The 18,113-nt window shown below is 34.5% G+C and overlaps 3 protein-coding genes across 18 annotated transcripts in view; 1 reads left to right on the top strand and 2 right to left on the bottom strand.

Moving 5' to 3' along the window:
* Positions 1–5,856, top strand: part of LOC144077528 (uncharacterized) — a 178,492-nt gene extending 172,636 nt beyond the window's left edge. For 6 of the 14 annotated variants that reach the window (XM_077605330.1, XM_077605331.1, XM_077605327.1 and 3 more), the window contains 6 exons: positions 2,864–2,919; positions 3,878–4,004; positions 4,069–4,152; positions 4,212–4,283; positions 4,470–4,619; positions 5,383–5,856. Coding sequence is in view for 5 of the 14 variants with exons in the window: in XM_077605332.1 (XP_077461458.1) it covers positions 4,216–4,283; positions 4,470–4,619; positions 4,805–4,958 (372 nt within the window). In the remaining 9 variants the exon portion in view is untranslated. Of the gene's footprint in view, positions 1–2,863; positions 2,920–3,858; positions 4,005–4,056; positions 4,284–4,469; positions 4,620–4,804; positions 4,959–5,265 lie in introns of those variants that run through there. The other 8 variants (XM_077605332.1, XM_077605334.1, XR_013301034.1 and 5 more) reach the window with 7 other exon arrangements.
* Positions 3,615–12,955, bottom strand: LOC144077527 (uncharacterized). 3 transcript variants are annotated; one of them, XR_013301031.1, is made up of 10 exons: positions 12,923–12,955; positions 12,318–12,389; positions 11,220–11,299; positions 10,160–10,221; positions 9,520–9,606; positions 7,271–7,333; positions 7,131–7,161; positions 5,994–6,062; positions 5,721–5,821; positions 3,615–5,619 (listed from the first exon to the last, which is right to left on the bottom strand). XR_013301031.1 is itself a non-coding variant. In XM_077605324.1 (10 exons), exons 1-10 carry the CDS (start codon positions 12,943–12,945, stop codon positions 5,817–5,819), a joined length of 582 nt encoding a protein of 193 aa, XP_077461450.1. In that variant the 5' UTR covers positions 12,946–12,955; the 3' UTR covers positions 3,615–5,816. The 3 variants fall into 3 exon arrangements, 1 of the variants encoding a protein (XP_077461450.1); XM_077605324.1 differs by adding an exon at positions 8,368–8,463 and having other exon boundaries at positions 3,615–5,821; positions 7,131–7,192; positions 7,308–7,333; XR_013301032.1 differs by lacking the exons at positions 7,131–7,161; positions 7,271–7,333 and having other exon boundaries at positions 10,165–10,221.
* Positions 12,956–15,047: 2,092 nt separating this feature from the next.
* On the bottom strand, positions 15,048–16,878 carry lsm6 (LSM6 homolog, U6 small nuclear RNA and mRNA degradation associated). The gene is made up of 4 exons (XM_077605338.1): positions 16,769–16,878; positions 15,481–15,579; positions 15,307–15,420; positions 15,048–15,191 (listed from the first exon to the last, which is right to left on the bottom strand). The coding sequence occupies exons 2-4, from the start codon at positions 15,572–15,574 to the stop codon at positions 15,157–15,159; spliced, it is 243 nt and encodes an 80-aa protein (XP_077461464.1). The 5' UTR covers positions 15,575–15,579; positions 16,769–16,878; the 3' UTR covers positions 15,048–15,156.
* Positions 16,879–18,113: the final 1,235 nt, after the last annotated feature.

Here is an 18,113-nt window from a genome sequence, read left to right as displayed (position 1 = left end):
GAGCCCAGATAAATAATTCCCGCCCTTTAAATAATGCAAGCCGCCGCGCAAATTCACTTACACCGACCGGTGCGTCGGGATTAACTTCAGGTAGCCGACGCCGTTTTTGGGAACGTCGGGGTTGACGGGAGTTGAGTCCCTAAGCGGGGGTCGCCAGCCCGGGATTTGCGGGAAAAACTCATCGTGCACTAAACAGGTCGAAGTTTTGCTTTTGCTGAAATTATAGGTGCTACGCTCGTGGTTCTTAAACTTGCTGGAGCTACCGAAACGCATTTACCGAACGATACTTAGTGTAAAATTAAATAGCCTTACTATACTATGGCGTTTTTTAAGAAAAAAAAGCCTTACTATGTATTTTTTTTCTTCGAAAAAAGCCTTACTATACTATGTCGTTTTTTTTTTACAAAAAAAGCCTTTCTATACTATGTTGTTTTTTAAGAAAAAAAGACTTGCTATACTGTGTCGTTTTTTACGAAAAAAAAAGCCTTACTATACTATGTTGTTTTTTACAAAAAAAGCCTTGCTATACTATGTTGTTTTTTACGAAAAAAAGCCTTACTATACTATGTAGTTTTTTACGGAAAAAAAAGCCTTACTATACTATGTCGTTTTTTACGGGAAAAAAAGCCTTACTATACTATGTCGTTTTTACCAAAAAAAGCCTTACTATACTGTCGATTTTTAAGAAAAAAGCCTTGCTATACTATGTTGATTTTAAGAAAAAAGCAACATGGTATAGTAAGGCTTTTTTCGTTAAAAAAAACGACATTTTTTTTTGTTAAAAAAACGACATAGTATAGTAAGGCTTTTTTCTTTAAAAAACGACATAGTATAGTAAGGCTTTTTTCTTAAAAAAACGAGATAGTATTGTAAGGCTTTTTTTTCATAAAAAACGACATAGTATAGTAAGGCTTTTTAAATAAAAAAAGACAGTATAGTAAGGCTTTTTTCTTTAAAAAAATACATAGTATAGTAAGGCTTTTTTTCGTTAAAAAAAACGACATAGTATAGTAAGGCTTTTTTCGTTAAAAAACAACATAGTATAGTAAGGCTTTTTTTCTTTAAAAAACGGCATAGTATAGTAAGGCTTTTTTTCTTAAAAACGACAGTATAGTAAGGCCCTTTTTATAAAAAAAAAAGGACATAGTATAGTAAGGCTTTTTTTAAAAACGACATAGTACACTAAGGCTTTTTTTTTCTTAAAAAACGACATAGTATAGTAAGGCTTTTTTCTTAAAAACGACATAGTATAGTAAGGTTTTTTTTCTTAAAAACGACATGGTATAGTAAAGCTTTTTTTCGTAAAAAACAATATAGTATAGTAAGGCTTTTTTCTTAAAAAACGACATAGCATAATAAGCCATTTTTCTTATTTTTTTTCTTAAAAAACGACATAGTATAGTAAAGCTTATTTTCTTAAAAACGACATGGTATCGTATGGCTTTTTTTTTCTTAAAAAACTACATAGTATAGCAAGGCTTTTTTTCTTAAAAAACGACCATGTATAGTAAGGCTTTTGTTCTTAAAAAACGACATAGTATAGTAAGGCTTTTGTTCTTAAAAACGACATAGTATAGTAAGGCTTTTTTTTCATGAAAAACGACATGGTATAGTAAGGCTTTTTTTCTTAAAAAACGACCATGTATAGTAAGGCTTTTGTTCTTAAAAAACGACATAGTATAGTAAGGCTTTTGTTCTTAAAAACGACATAGTATAGTAAGGCTTTTTTTTTCATGAAAAACGACATGGTATAGTAAGGCTTTTTTTTACTGAAAAAAGACATGGTATAGTAAGGCTTTTTTTCTTAAAAAACGACATAGTATAGTAAGGTGTTTATTTCTCAAAAAACGACATAGTATAGTAAGGCTTTTTTTCTTAAAAATTAACATAGTATAGTAAGGCTTATTTTCTTAAAAAACAACATAGTATAGTAAGGCTTTTATTTATTAAAAAACGACATAGTATAGTAAGGCTTTTTTTCTTAAAAAACGACATAGTATAGTAAGGCGTTTATTTCTTAAAAAACGACATAGTATAGTAAGGCTTTTTTTCTTTAAAAACGACATAGTATAGTAAGGCTTTTATCTCAAAAAACGACATAGTATAGTAAGGCTTTTTTTTCTGTAAAATAACGACATAGTATAGTAAGGCTTTTTTCTTATTTTTTTCTTAAAAAACGACATAGTATAGTAAAGCTTATTTTCTTAAAAACGACATGGTATAGTATGGCTTTTTTTTCTTAAAAACTACATAGTATAGCAAGGCTTTTTTTCTTAAAAAACGACCATGTATAGTGAGGTTTTTATATTAAAAAACGACATAGTATAGTAAGGCGTTTATTTCTTAAAAAACGACATAGTATAGTATGGCTTTTTTTCTTAAAAAAAACAATATAGTATAGTAAAGCATTATTTCTTAAAAAACGACATAGTATAGTAAGGCTTTTTTTCTTAAAAAAAGACATAGTATAGTAAGGCTTTTTTTTCGTAAAAAAAAACGACATAGTATAGTAAGGCTTTTGTTCTTAAAAAACGACATAGTATACTAAGGCTTTATTTCTTTAAAAAACGACATAGTATAGTATGGCTTTTTTTCCTTAAAAAACGACAGTAAACTAAGGCTTTATTTCTTAAAAAACGACATAGTATAGTATGACTTTTTTTCTTAAAAAACAATATAGTATAGTAAGGCATTATTTCTTAAAAAAACGACATAGTATAGTAAGGCTTTTGTTCTTAAAAAACGACATAGTATAGTAAGGCTTTTTTTTTTCATGAAAAACGACAATAGTAAGGCTGTTTTTCTTTAAAAAAAGATAGTATAGTAAGGCTTTTTTTTCTTTTTTTTTCCCCCTTACCCCCAGACCCGGACCCCAGACCCGAACCACGGACCCGAACCCCGGACCCGCGACCATGTATAGTAAGGCTTTTTTTCTTAAAAAAACAACATAGTATAGTAAGGCTTATTTTCTTAAAAAACGACATAGTATAGTAAGGCTTTTTTCCTAAAAAAATGACATAGTATAGTAAGGCTTTTTAAAATAAAAAAATGACACAGTATAGTAAGGCTTTTTTAAATTAAAAAACAACATAGTATAGTAAGGCTTTTTTCCAAAAAAAACGACATAGTATATAGTAAGGCTTTTTTTAATAAAAAAAAAAAAAACGACATAGTATAGTAAGGCTTTTTTCGTAAAAAAACGACCATGTATAGTAAGGCTTTTTTAATAAAAAACAACATAGTATAGAAAGGCTTTTTTCTTAAAAAAACGACATAGTATAGTAAGGTTTTTTTCCCCGTAATAAACAATATAGTATAGTAAGGCTTTTTTCCTAAAAAACGACATAGTATATAGTAAGGCTTTTTTTTTAATTAAAAAAAACGACATAGTATAGTAAGGCTTTTTTCGTAAAAAACGACCATGTATAGTCAGGCTTTTTTTTTCTTAAAAAATGACAGTATAAAAAACGACATAATATAGTAAGGCTTTTTTTTTCTTTTAAAAACGACATAGTATAGTAAGGCTTTTTTTTCTTTAAAAAATGACAGTTTTGTAAGGCTTTTTTTCTTAAAAAACGACCATATATAGTAAGGCATATTTTCTTTAAAAATGACCATGTATAGTAAGGCTTTTATTTATAAAAAATTGACCATGTACAGTAAGACTATTTTCTTTAAAAATACAAAAAACGCATTGTGAGGCATTTGAGAAATAATAGTCCTATTTGACTTTATTTAATACATAATGAATGAATCTTGGCTTCTGGCTCATCCTCACAAGGCTCGTGTACGTCCAAGATATTTGTTGAATGTAAGTTACAGCATGGAGGAAATGTTCCCCACAAGTTACCTAACGCCTTGCCTTGTTTGTTGACAGACTCGTACCGGCGCACCCCGGATTGCGCCTCAGTGAGTGGAGGCTGACACGTTCATGCTTTTGGACGGCTCCCGCAGATGCAGGCGGACGACGACGACGCCGCCGGAGGGCAAATCCTCACTGATCTGTAAGTCCGCTTGTCGTCGTCGTCGACATTATCACTTTGGTCACGTGACCTTTGTCATTCACAGCGGCGTCCAGTCAGGAAGAGCTCGCTGACTGGCCGCAGGAGCAGTTGGGACAGATGCACGTCGACACCGTCTTCGTCATGCCAGGTTGAAGACCGTGTCGCGACCGTCATATATGTAAAATTTATTTTTTAAAGTTTTTTTAGTCTTATGTCGCAGAGAGTACGTCCGCGGGATGCGCGGGATTCCACTAAACCTGGACTGCCTAAGTATTTTCGGTAAGAGGGCGCTCAAGTAATTTATCTAAGTGTGCAAGCCACCTCCCTCACTCAGCATGGTCGTAATTTGGCTAAGTGTTTTGATTTTTTAGACTAATTATTTTAACAAATTTTGATGTAATGATTATATGTAAAATTTATTTTTTTAGGTTTCTTTAATAAAAGGTAATTTATCTTATGTCGCAGGTGTCTCTCCCGCCGAAGGCGGGAGAGGCACCAAGAGTACGTCTGCGGGACGCGAACCAGCTTCCACTCGGTGGTAGGCGCATACTCTACTGTGTGCGCCAAGGGGCCCACCCACACACCCACTAAACTTGGACCGGCCAAGTATTTTCGGTAGGATGGCGCTCGACTCAATTGACTAAGTGTGTAAGCCACCTCCCTCACTCAGCAGGTTCGTAATTTGGCTAAGTGTTTTGATTTTTTAGGCTAAGTATTTTAACAAATCTGGATGTAATGATTAAATGTAAAATTTATTTTTTAGTTTTTTTTAGTAAAAGGTAATTTATCTTATGTCGCAGGTGTCTCTCCCGCCGAAGGCGGGAGAGACACCAAGAGTACGTCTGCGGGACGCGAACCAGCTTCCACTCGGCGGTAGGCGCATGCTCTACTGTGTGCGCCAAGGGGCCCACCCACACACCCACTAAACTTCGACCGGCCAAGAATTTTCGGTAAGAGGGAACTCCACTCATTTGACTAAGTGTGCAAGCCACCTCCCTCACTCAGCATGGTCGTAATTTGGCTAAGTGTTTTGATTTTTTAGGCTAATTATTTTAACACATTTTGATGTAATGATTAAATGTAAAATTTATTTTTTAGGTTTTTTTTGTAAAAGGTAATTTATCTTATGTCGCAGGTGCCTCTCCCGCCGAAGGCGGGAGAGGCACCAAGAGTACGTCTGCGGGACGCGAACCAGCTTCCACTCGGTGGTAGGCGCATACTCTACTGTGTGCGCCAAGGGGCCCACCCACACACCCACTAAACTTCGACCGGCCAAGTATTTTCTGTAGGATGGCGCTCGACTCAATTGACTAAGTGTGTAAGCCACCTCCCTAAAAAGTATGGTCCTGCCCACCGGGTTTTTATTTGACCTGAAAAGTGAGAAGTTGGAGGAGGCGGGGAATCCAACCGATGACCTTTTGTATGGTAAGTTGGTGCTCTACTATTGAGGCCAAGTATCCGTTTGAGCTGAAGAGTGAAAACTTGAAGAATGTGGGAATCAATCCATGCAACTTTTGTATGGTAAGTGGGCACTATACCTCATTTTTGGGTAAAAATGAAGAAATCCTGCGTGTGGTGGATACGGGATCCAGTTTGATAGAGACCAAGAATATGCCTGAATTTGGGGGGAAAAAGTGGCGATTCTGTAAATAAAATTGCTTGTCTGAAAAACATTTTTTTTCTGCACGGCAACATGAATGTCTCTTTAAAACTTACTTTTTTGTCTTCAGGTGTCCTCGCTCATCACGCGTTGGGAAACCTTTTCGTTGGAAGATTGTCCATCCCACAAGTGATCCATTTTTGCCTTTGTCACTAATCTGAAAAAATAGAAATAAAAGTTGACAGCAAAGTATCTCTTGTTTTCTTATGTGACCTTGACTTTTTTATTCATAAGAAATATTTTTATCATTCAAAAAAAATGTTGTAAGGGGATGTGGCTATGCACACGCATGGACTATGATCGCTGCAACAAGGCGAGACATCACATACCGAGCCAATACGAAGGTGACCGGTCGGGGCGGCGCTTCATCCGCAAGCTGCTCCCAAACCTACTCCATCCTGTAAGAGAGACCACAAGAAAAAAGCCTTACTATACATGGTCATTTTTTAAAGAAAAAAAGCCTTACTATGTCTTTTTTTATAAATAAGGCCTTGTTATACATTGTGTCATTTTTTTACGGGAAAAAAAAGCCTTACTATACTATGTCTTTTTTTTATAAATAAGGCCTTGTTATACATTGTGTCATTTTTTTACGGAAAAAAAGCCTTACTATACTATGTCATTTTTTTTAAAGAAAAAAGCCTTACTATACTATGTCATTTTTTTTAAAGAAAAAAGCCTTACTATACTATGTCATTTTTTTTAAAGAAAAAAGCCTTACTATACTATGTAATTTTTTTATGAAAAAAGCCTTACTATACTATATTGTTTATTACGAAAAAAAGCCTTACTATACTATGTCGTTTTTTTAAGAAAAAAGCCTTTCTATACTATGTCGTTTTTTATTAAAAAGCCTTACTATACATGGTCGTTTTTTACGAAAAAAGCCTTACTATACTAAGTCGTTTTTAAAAATAAAAGCCTTACTATGTACTATGTCGTTTTTTTTTATTTTAAAAAAGCCTTACTATATACTATGTCGTTTTTTAGGAAAAAAGCCTTACTATACTATATCGTTTATTACGGGGAAAAAAACCTTACTATACTATGTCATTTTTTAAGAAAAAAGTCTTTCTATACTATGTTGTTTTTTATTAAAAAAGCCTTACTATACATGGTCGTTTTTTACAAAAAAGCCTTACTATACTATGTCGTTTTTTTTATTTAAAAAAGCCTTACTATATACTATGTCGTTTTTTTTAGGGAAAAAAGCCTTACTATACTATGTTGTTTTTTAATTTAAAAAAGCCTTACTATATTATGTCATTTTTTTAGGAAAAAAGCCTTACTATACTATGTCGTTTTTTTAGGAAAAAAGCCTTACTATACTGTGTCGTTTTTTAATTTTAAAAAGCCTTACTATACTATGTCATTTTTTTAGGAAAAAAGCCTTACTATACTATGTCGTTTTATAAGAAAATAAGCCTTACTATACTATGTCGTTTTTTTAAGAAAAAAAGCCTTACTATACATGGTCGCGGGTCCGGGGTTCGGGTCTGGGGTCCGGGTCCATGGTTCGGGTCTGGGGGTTAGGGGGGAAAAAAAGCCTTACTATACTATGTCGTTTTTTTAAGAAAAAAAGCCTTACTATACATGGTCGCGGGTTCGGGTCTGGGGTCCGGGTCCATGGTTCGGGTCTGGGGTCCGGGTCCGTGGTTCGGGTCCGGGTCTGAGGGTTAGGGGGAAAAAAAGAAAAAAAGCCTTACTATACTATCTTTTTTTAAAGAAAAAAAGCCTTACTATACTATGTCATTTTTTTAAAAGAAAAAAGCCTTACTATACTATGTCGTTTTTTATGAAAAAAAAATTACTATACTATATTGTTTATTACGAAAAAAAGCCTTACTATACTATGTCGTTTTTTTAAGAAAAAAGCCTTACTATACCATGTTGTTTTTTAATTTAAAAAAGCCTTACTATATTATGTCATTTTTTTAGGAAAAAAGCCTTACTATACTATGTCGTTTTTTAGGAAAAAAGCCTTACTATACTGTGTCGTTTTTTAATTTTAAAAAGCCTTACTATACTATGTCATTTTTTTAGGAAAAAAGCCTTACTATACTATGTCGTTTTTTAAGAAAAAAGCCTTTCTATACTATGTTGTTTTTTATTAAAAAAGCCTTACTATACATGGTCGTTTTTTACGAAAAAAGCCTTACTATACATGGTCGTTTTTTACGAAAAAAGCCTTACTATACATGGTCGTTTTTTACGAAAAAAGCCTTACTATACGATGTCGTTTTTTTTAATTTAAAAAAAGCCTTACTATATACTCTGTCGTTTTTTAGGAAAAAAGCCTTACTATACTATATCGTTTATTACGGGGAAAAAAAACTTACTATACTATGTCATTTTTTAAGAAAAGAGCCTTTCTATACTATGTTGTTTTTTATTAAAAAAGCCTTACTATACATGGTCGTTTTTTTACGAAAAAAGCCTTACTATACTATGTCGTTTTTTTTTAATTAAAAAAAGCCTTACTATATACTATGTCGTTTTTTTGGGAAAAAAGCCTTACTATACTATGTTGTTTTTTAATTTAAAAAAAGCCTTACTATACTGTGTCATTTTTTAATTTTAAAAAGCCTTACTATACTATGTCATTTTTTTAGGAAAAAAGCCTTACTATACTATGTCGTTTTTTAAGAAAATAAGCCTTACTATACTATGTCGTTTTTTTAAAGAAAAAAAGCCTTACTATACATGGTCGTGGGTCCGGGGTCGCGGGTCCGGGGTTCGGGTCCGGGTCTGGGGTCCGGGTCCGTGGTTCGGGTCTGGGTCCGTGGTTCGGGTCCGGGTCTGGGGGTTAGGGGGAAAAAAAGAAAAAAAGCCTTACTATACTATCTTTTTTTTAAAGAAAAAAAGCCTTACTATACTATGTCATTTTTTATGAAAAAAGCCTTACTATACTATGTCGTTTTTTATGAAAAAAGCCTTACTATACTATATTGTTTATTACGAAAAAAAGCCTTACTATACTATGTCGTTTTTTAAGAAAAAAGCCTTACTATACTATGTTGTTTTTTAATTTAAAAAAGCCTTACTATATTATGTCTTTTTTTTAGGAAAAAAGCCTTACTATACTATGTCGTTTTTTAGGAAAAAAGCCTTACTATACTGTGTCGTTTTTTAATTTTAAAAAGCCTTACTATACTATGTCATTTTTTTAGGAAAAAAGCCTTACTATACTATGTCGTTTTTTAAGAAAAAAGCCTTTCTATACTATGTTGTTTTTTATTAAAAAAGCCTTACTATACATGGTCGTTTTTTACGAAAAAAGCCTTACTATACATGGTCGTTTTTTACGAAAAAAGCCTTACTATACATGGTCGTTTTTTACGAAAAAAGCCTTACTATACATGGTCGTTTTTTACGAAAAAAGCCTTACTATACTATGTCGTTTTTTTTAATTTAAAAAAAGCCTTACTATATACCATGTCGTTTTTTTAGGAAAAAAGCCTTACTATACTATATCGTTTATTACGGGGAAAAAAACCTTACTATACTATGTCATTTTTTAAGAAAAAAGCCTTTCTATACTATGTTGTTTTTTATTAAAAAAGCCTTACTATACATGGTCGTTTTTTTACGAAAAAAGCCTTACTATACTATGTCGTTTTTTTTAATTAAAAAAACCCTTACTATATACTATGTCGGTTTTTTGGGAAAAAAGCCTTACTATACTATGTTGTTTTTTAATTTAAAAAAGCCTTACTATACTGTGTCATTTTTTAATTTTAAAAAGCCTTACTATACTGTCATTTTTTTAGGAAAAAAGCCTTACTATACCATGTCATTTTTTAAGAAAATAAGCCTTACTATACTATGTCGTTTTTTTAAGAAAAAAAGCCTTACTATACATGGTCGCGGGTCCGGGGTTCGGGTCCGGGTCTGGGGTCCGGGTCCGTGGTTCGGGTCTGGGTCCGTGGTTCGGGTCCGGGTCTGGGGGTTAGGGGGAAAAAAAGCCTTACTATACTATGTCATTTTTTATGAAAAAAGCCTTACTATACTGTGTCGTTTTTTAATTTTAAAAAGCCTTACTATACTATGTCATTTTTTTAGGAAAAAAGCCTTACTATACTGTCGTTTTTTTAAGGAAAAAAGCCTTACTATACTATATCGTTTATTACGGGGAAAAAAGCCATACTATACTATGTCGTTTTTTAAGAAAAAAGCCTTTCTATACTATGTTGTTTTTTATTAAAAAAGCCTTACTATACATGGTCGTTTTTTTACGAAAAAAGCCTTACTATACTATGTCGTTTTTTACGAAAAAAGCCTTACTATACATGGTCGTTTTTTACGAAAAAAGCCTTACTATACTATGTCGTTTTTTTGGAAAAAAGCCTTACTATACTATGTTGTTTTTTAATTTAAAAAAGCCTTACTATACTGTGTCATTTTTTAATTTTAAAAAGCCTTACTATACTATGTCATTTTTTTAGGAAAAAAGCCTTACTATACTATGTCGTTTTTTTAAGAAAAAAAGCCTTACTATACATGGTCGCGGGTCCGGGGTTCGGGTCCGGGTCTGGGATCCGGGTCCGTGGTTCGGGTCTGGGGGTTAGGGGGGAAAAAAGCCTTACTATACTATCTTTTTTTAAAGAAAAAAAGCCTTACTATACTATGTCGTTTTTTAGGAAAAAAGCCTTACTGTGAACTGTCGTTTTTAAGAAAAAAGCCTTACTATACGTGGTCATTTTTAAGAAAAATGCCTTACTATACATGGTCTTTTTTTAAAGCCTTGCTATACATGATCATTAAAAAAAAGCCTTACTATACATGGTCATTTTTTTAAAGCCTTACTATACATGGTCATTTTTCTAAAGCCTTACTATATACATCGTCATTTTGTTTTAAATGCCTTACTATAAATTGTCATTTTTTTTAAGAAAAAGGCCTTCTTACACACGACTCTGGTCAGGCCGGGAGTCCCGAATCGTTCCTAAGCTTACCTACGTCAATTGCAATTTTTCTTTTCACTCTGGGCGACCTCCGCTAAAAAAAATCATCACGATGAACAGCTGGTGACGAGAAGTGCCGAGCATTCAAAGTGCAATTAGCCCTAATTGGCTAATTGCGCAACGTGGTATTAATCGGCGGCTCGCTTTCGTTTCAAAGCCACATCGAGTCTGAGAGCGCTTTGGCCCGGCGGAGGAGGCCTTTTTTTCTTTTCTTTTTGACAGCGGATCATGCAAACATCCTCTACACGCGCCGCCGAGCATGCACGGCGGAGTGCGCCGCTAATAACTGGGTGTCGGATTCACGCCCTCTAAATAGGTTAATGTGTTTTGGCCCTCAGGGGTCCTTCCTTCTGTACCTGCACGGCCATTAAGCAACAACGCTGTTAGCGGCCTGCCACTCAAAAAGTGGCGTGCCAACCACAAAGGCGCTTTGTCACGACCGAAGATGCGACGAGCAGAGGACGGTCTGCTCTTTTGCCTGAATGAAAATAATAATAAAAATTTATTTGTTTGAAGTATTGATTTATTTTTATTTTGGGGACATAATTGAAGAAAGAAAATAAGGAGCGAACGGTTGTGTGTGTGACTTACACTTGACTGGCAAGCGGTTCGGGGTGTCGTATGCCGTACGCTCGAAGTCGGCTGGGATAGGCTCCAGCACCCCCGCGACTCTGGCAAGGATAGGCGGTACAGAAAATGAACAAAAAACTTTTTTATTTAAAGATCGGAGAAAACCAATAAGACAGCTAAGGCAATCTTGACTTTTGCATATAGAGCATATTTTTTTTTATTGTAAAATCGACTTAGATTGTTTTTTTTAATATTTTCTTTTAAAAATATATAAATAAATCAATATTGCACCGATTCATGGATCTAATCAGACGACTTGCATAGACAGTTACTACAAAAATATGAAGTTACTTATTAAATCCATAGATTACAAAAGCATTTTCGATATTTAGGAAAGAAACTATAGAAAATCCGGAGCGTTTATATTTTCTGGCATGGCTACAACACTTGATCAGATTTAGTGTTTGCCTGCCCTCTAGTGGCGCTGAACTACACTGCATTCATCACTACCCGAAAAAAAACAGACAAGTAAACAAAAACGTGCTTTTTGGGGGCGATTAAGAAATACAAATCCAAAAAAATAACCCTTATTCTATTCCGCTGTATTAGTGTACACGGTATGATTTGAATAAAGCCATTATCATTATTATTTAAATGAAACTAAATCGTATTTTTTTTATTGTATGATGATCAAGTTAATTAGCTGAATTATTCTTTGGGGAATTTCTAATTCGGACTATTAGGAGGACACAAGAGGCCAAAGTTAAGCGCAAGGATGACGTCAAAGTCATGCGACGACGATATTAGCCGCTAGATGGTGGAAGAGGTTCAATGTTGAATATATTGTGGAGCGCGCTTAGTTTTCTTCGAAAAACATTAAACATATACAATACATACGTGTATATATAAATTTAATAAGTAAAAGTGCAGTTGAAAAATAATGCCCCTGAAAATGAATGTTTTTGTAATTATAAAAAAACATACGCAATATAATCAAAAGGACTTATACGATACGAGGGCAATTTGGCCAAAGGACATAAACCCAATTAATGTGCACAAATAAAAACTCTGAGGGAGGTTAACATTTAGTAAGTAAAAAATTAAGAGATAGAAGCTTACATTTTCGGCTGAGTGGTTAGCGCGTCGGCCTCACCGGTGGGGGACTTGGGTTCAAATCCAGGATCGGTCCATCTGTGTGGAATTTGCATGTTTTCCTGGGCTTGCGTGGGTTTTCTCCGGGTACTCCGGTTTCCTCCCGCGATTGGCTGGCCACCAATTCAGGCTCCAGCACCCCCCGCGACCCTAGTGAGGATAAAGCAATTCAGAAAACGAGATGAGAACAGAAGTTTACATTTTCTCCAGGTTCTCTGGTTACCTGGGTTAGCTAGAGTAACCCCAAAACATGCTAAGCTAATTAAACACTAACTCACCCCTACATTTGAGTGATTGCTTGTTTGTCTCATTGCGCCCTGCGATAGGCTAGCCACCTATTCATCTTTTTGATATATTAAAGATGCACCAACTACATCATTTTAGCACGAAACCCTGCAAGCCTTGATAAGTATACGTACATTAAAACGCCATATTTGCATTCCCCATTAATAACGCATCCATTTCCATGTGTTTTTTCTTTGTCTTCTTCAGTCTCGTGTACGCCATGCTTTAATTAAAAGGGTTCGGCGCGAGGTCGCGCTCGGCAAAAGCTCCACTGCGTAAATATTTACCTCGCGCTGTCGCCGTGCGCCATTTAGATTCTCCGTTTACCGCACAATGCGTTTGTGTGTGTGTGTGTGTGTGCGTACATTAGTCAATGCCTACGGTTTCCTGTATAGGCGGCCGCCCTCCATCCCTCCCTGCACTCTGCTGATTTTTTTTTCTCTCTCTCTCTCGCTCTCTTTACAGCTGTAGCTGTACACGGTTTGATCAATAACGTGTCCTTCATTGTCAAGCCGGGCCGGCTGACCTTGGCAGCCTTTTGTCTTCAGCCAAGGGGCTAAAGCACGCACGTACACGTTGTGGCTAAAACGGAAAAAGTGTGTGTTTCAACTGCCTCTTGAGAAATTGCACTTGCCTCCATGGAGAAGGAATGACGAGAAAGGAGGGCTTTGTTTACAAGATTTTTGGTGCAATGCTAAAATGGTTAATGGAACGATGTTGGTTGGTAGGATAGAAAATGTTAAGGATTTTTTTTGTGTAATATTTGTCTAGAATTGAAAAAAGTTATTTTTTTTTACTTTTAAATAAAGTCAAGTTTATTTTAAATTGTCTGATTTTTTCTTTTTGGTGCAATTAAAGAAAAAAGAAAATCCAGGGATATTAATCTGTGGTATAACATTTTAATTTGGTCTAAAATTGAGAGAAAAATTTTTTTTTGCTTTTCAATAAAGTCTAATTTAAGGAAAATTGTGGTCTAATTTTTATTTTATTTTGGTAGAATGAAAGCAAAAAGAAAATGCTTCAATTTAAAATTTAGGGATGGAATCTGTGGTATAACATTTTAATTTGGTCTAAGATTGATTAAAAAAAATGCTTATAAATAGTCTAATTTATAGCAAATTGTGGTCTGATTTTTTTTAAATTTTGGTAGAATTAAAGGAAAAAAATGCTTCAATTTAAAATTCAGGGATGGGAATCTGTGGTATAACATTTTAATTTGGTCTAAAACTGGGAAAAATATTTTTTTAACCTTCAAATAGTGAAATTTATAGCAAAATGTACTCTGATTGTTTTAATCAAATGAATATCAGTTTCAAATTTTGGTGCAATAAAAATGTAAACGGACCAAATTGGAATTCAGGGATAGAAAATAAGGAGTCTGTAGTATAAAATTTGAGTTTGTCTAAAATTGTGAAAAGGTTTTTTGTTTAACTTTACCCTAAAGTAAAATTTATAGGCAATATGATCCAAAAAAAATTTTTAAAATGATTTCTGAGTATATTTTTTGTTAAAAATTGGATCAATTTGAACCAAAAACTGTCTTTAAAAGTAACACTACGTACCAGAAAACAAAACTGGACGTCTATAACAGTCAATGGCAGCCAATGACTTAAAAACATATTTCCCAGCTGTCCACGTGATTACTCGCACTCCAGTTTTTCTCTGTTCCATCCATATTTCCTTGCCCAACCCAATACAAAAGGTCATCCCATAATGAGTCTACCATTGAGAGCAATTAGCACAATATTATTAGCTTGTAATCCCCCCTCTGAAGCCTGGTGGTTAAAACAGGAGCAAGTTTTTATTGTTCACTTCGGGGATAAACTGAAGGATTGTTTCATTAGGTTGCCAGGGGCAACGGCATATTAAGGAGTTTCATCTAAAATAAACTTTTTACAAGTACAACCTAAACCGATACTCAAAACAGAGGTTATTATTAGCGTTACACTGAATTTTTTGGGGCTACCAATACTGATTTCAACGTTTATTTTCCAAATATATTTTTAAAAAATGTATTTATTTTTTTTACAAATTCTTGGCTCAATTTTGGCACCTGGCTGAGTGTTTTTTAAGTTTTTTTTTATTTTTTTATTTAAATAGTAAATTACCGCAAACTCAATTTAATTTAATAGCTAGCTTTAATAGCTAACATGGCTTAGCTTAAATGGATTGGACGTCGACTCGTGATAAACTAATTGTTAGGAGGGAAGGTGCATCTAAGCCAGACAAAAAAATGTATTTACTATTTTTTTAAGTATCCTAGTATCGATATTGAAATGTTAAAGTACACGTTGGCACGTTATTTTGTCGTTTTCCCCGAAACCGAGAAGATAAACATTACATTTTAGTCCCATTATGAGTGCAATATTAGTTGTTATTTAAAAAAAAAACAATGAGATTTTCAACTTCATCTTTAACTCAAAACCCAGGATTTATTCTTAATCCTCCATTTCCAAACACAAAACTACTCCACAGTATAAACTAAACAAAAAATTGGACAAAGGAGAAAAAAAAAGCAGCGCTAGACTTTCCTCTTCTGCGTGCTGATATAAAGAACTGTGGAAACACGAAACAAATATTTGAGGTTTTTTTAGGGCTTGTCTGTGTTTTTCTCTTCCCAAATTCAAATAATATACGTAAAAAGAATATTTATAATAAGGGTACGTCTTACCATTGTTACCGCGTAGAAAGGCATCGCCGTATTTGTTTTTGAGCTGTCCGTTGACGTACTCTTCAGTCTGCTCGATGGCGATGTTCATGTAACCGTCCAGGCAAGCCAAAACTCCTGAAAAAGGCAGACGGTTACCGGTTGGTCCACTGGTGGATCAAAAAGTTCAACGGGTACCTCTGTAATCGACCCCGGAGTTCAGCTTGACCACCACCGGTCTGCCGATGATTTGCTTCAGGAAGTCACTGGGGGTCTGCTTTCGGAGACTCATTGTGCCTGTGGACGAAGAATAACATTTTTAATTGATTTAATCTCATCAAAAAAAAAATTCGGGGGCAAATTTATAAAGGCAGAAAATAGGGTGAAACATTTTTTTAATTCAGTTCTTGGTTTTTTTCCCCCCTCAATCATATGTTGGAAATTGCTTTCCAAATTAAGAGCAGGTGTTTGAAAATGTGATATTTTGCATAAGCAGAGTCTATTTTCATAGAGGACTATGAATATTTGGCTTAAGTTCTAAGGAATTAATTTAAGACCAGTCTAATAGCTATGGAAACGAAATTAATTAATTTATTTTTAAGTTGAACGTATTTTTTGCCATACATTTGGTTCATTTGTCTCATGTAAAAAAATGCTTAGAACGTGTACAGTAAAGTTTAAACATTGAAAACATACGCTGTAGCAAGTTTTTCTTAAATAATGATGCTTACTCATATTTATAACCGAACTTGTTTAAATGAACTATTTAATGTGTGTACATTATCGTAGGTGTATTGTCTGGAAGCATAACAAATAAAGTTACGTGGAATGTTAATGAATAATTGAATTGTAAATAATGTACAGTAAAGTTAAAACATTGAAAACAAACACTACAGCATTGTTTTCTTAAATAATGATGCGTATTCGTATTAATAACTGAGCTCGTTTAAATGTACTGTGTAAATTATCGTAGGTTTATTGTTTGGAAGTATAACAAATAAAGTTACGTGGAATGTTAATGATTACTTGAATTGTAAATAACAGAACAACAAGTAGTCGCTGATGTTAAAGTGACACTGCATTATTCGAAACTCCCTTAAATGTCATTTATCGGTTATTATTCAACCGTTTCGTTTGAGCTCATTCTCACGGTTATCCGGAATAGCAGCTAATAAAGCTAACCAAACACCCCGTTAGACGCCAGCCAGCTATACGCGTTAGCTTCATAACTTATTGAGTGTTTATTCAACGTCGAATTCATTTACGTAATGAAATAACACGTAAAAATTGATCGGTAATCAGCTCATTCCACGCTCTTAACGTGGCTTGCTAGCTAGCGGCTAATCAAATAAGATAACAATTTCGGAAAACTTGAGAATTTCATTTAGGCAAATGCTTCCTTGTAAAGCATACACATGCAAACTGTAAAGCATGAAATATTGTAGTCGTAATATGATGTAAATATTACAAAGAAGCATCGAAGTACCTTTTAAACGTTGTCCAGACAATGCGTAATAGTGAAGAGAGGAAGTGACGTCAGTATTTTTGACCAATCAGATGCGAGTATTGTACGGCAGCAAAACATGGCCAAAATGGCGACCCGGCAATAATACACGAATTGCAAAGACATGATAAAATAGTCGGTTTTTTTTTTCAGATTATCAATGTCCATTACTATTCCCACACCTAAAAAACGCAAATTATTGCTTACCGTTGAGTTAAAGTATTATTCATGGTGTATATGTTTAATAATTGAAACCATAAAATGACTGTATAATAGACAAATATGTTAAATAAATGAATATTATACACTGTAAACCTTAAATATGTCACATTTATTCATTCTAATAACATACTTTGTACACAAACTTGGCCTAATTGTGTACCTAACTAGCTAGCTAATACACTTTTTTATTCAAAATCATAGAAGTTAAAAATGTACAACAATCAACTGACAGTCACAAGATGACAACAAAAAGTTTATTTGCTTTTGACCCATTTTTTTCATTTAAAAATATATTTTAAATATATTTAAATATCTCTAATGTATTTAGTACAGGCGCATAAAGGTTTAGTAAAAAAAGTGTCAGTTCAAATATATCTATTTATTTTTTCCTTTCCATTGTTGTTGAATGTGAGTAATCACAAATTTATGAAACTACATATCATTAATGTTTATATTTTTTTAAAAATAGCAATAATTTCCATCCTGAAAAACTCATTTCTCCCTCGGGGAAAGAGTCAAACACCATCAAAACGAAGAAAAAAAACAATAAAATAAACATTTGTCAGCTATTAGTCTGCCTAGCGACCGTTATAAATGATAAAAAATGGCGCAAAATGTCTCCTCAGAGCACCTTGAAGTTTTAAGTCTGCATTTTTTTTCTACTGTCAGCGTCGGGCGAAGGTTAAGAGAAGGTGTCACATCTGATAACGGCGCGGTCGGCCGGGGCGTGTGACCCAAATGGCGCGCAGCTTGGGCGCTACATGAAAAACGATGTCACGGGATGGAAAAAGGGTGAAAAGATACAGCGAGACGGGCCCGGGAGTCGCCGTTACAACGGCGAGAGAGCTAATATGCAGACAGGTTGCTTGTTAGCGGGGCACCGCTAGCGCCGTCGAGGCTAGAGGTTAATTTGCTAGCTGCCGTTCCGTTCAAATCGGGTCAAACGCAATCTTTTGCTGATAAACACCCGGGGGCGAGAGGACAGACATGAATGTATATTGGAAGTTTCTTCGGCATTTTTTAAATGAGAGGAAAAATTATCCTGAGTGGTTAGCGCAGGGTTGGGAACCGATGGCTCGCGAGCCATACGTGGCTCTACGCCAAG

This window comes from Stigmatopora argus, chromosome 7 (genome assembly GCF_051989625.1).
Source record: "Stigmatopora argus isolate UIUO_Sarg chromosome 7, RoL_Sarg_1.0, whole genome shotgun sequence".
Classification (NCBI taxonomy): Eukaryota; Metazoa; Chordata; class Actinopteri; order Syngnathiformes; family Syngnathidae; genus Stigmatopora; species Stigmatopora argus.
Note: the sequence above shows the minus strand (reverse complement) of the source record. Positions and strands in the feature narration are given on the sequence as shown.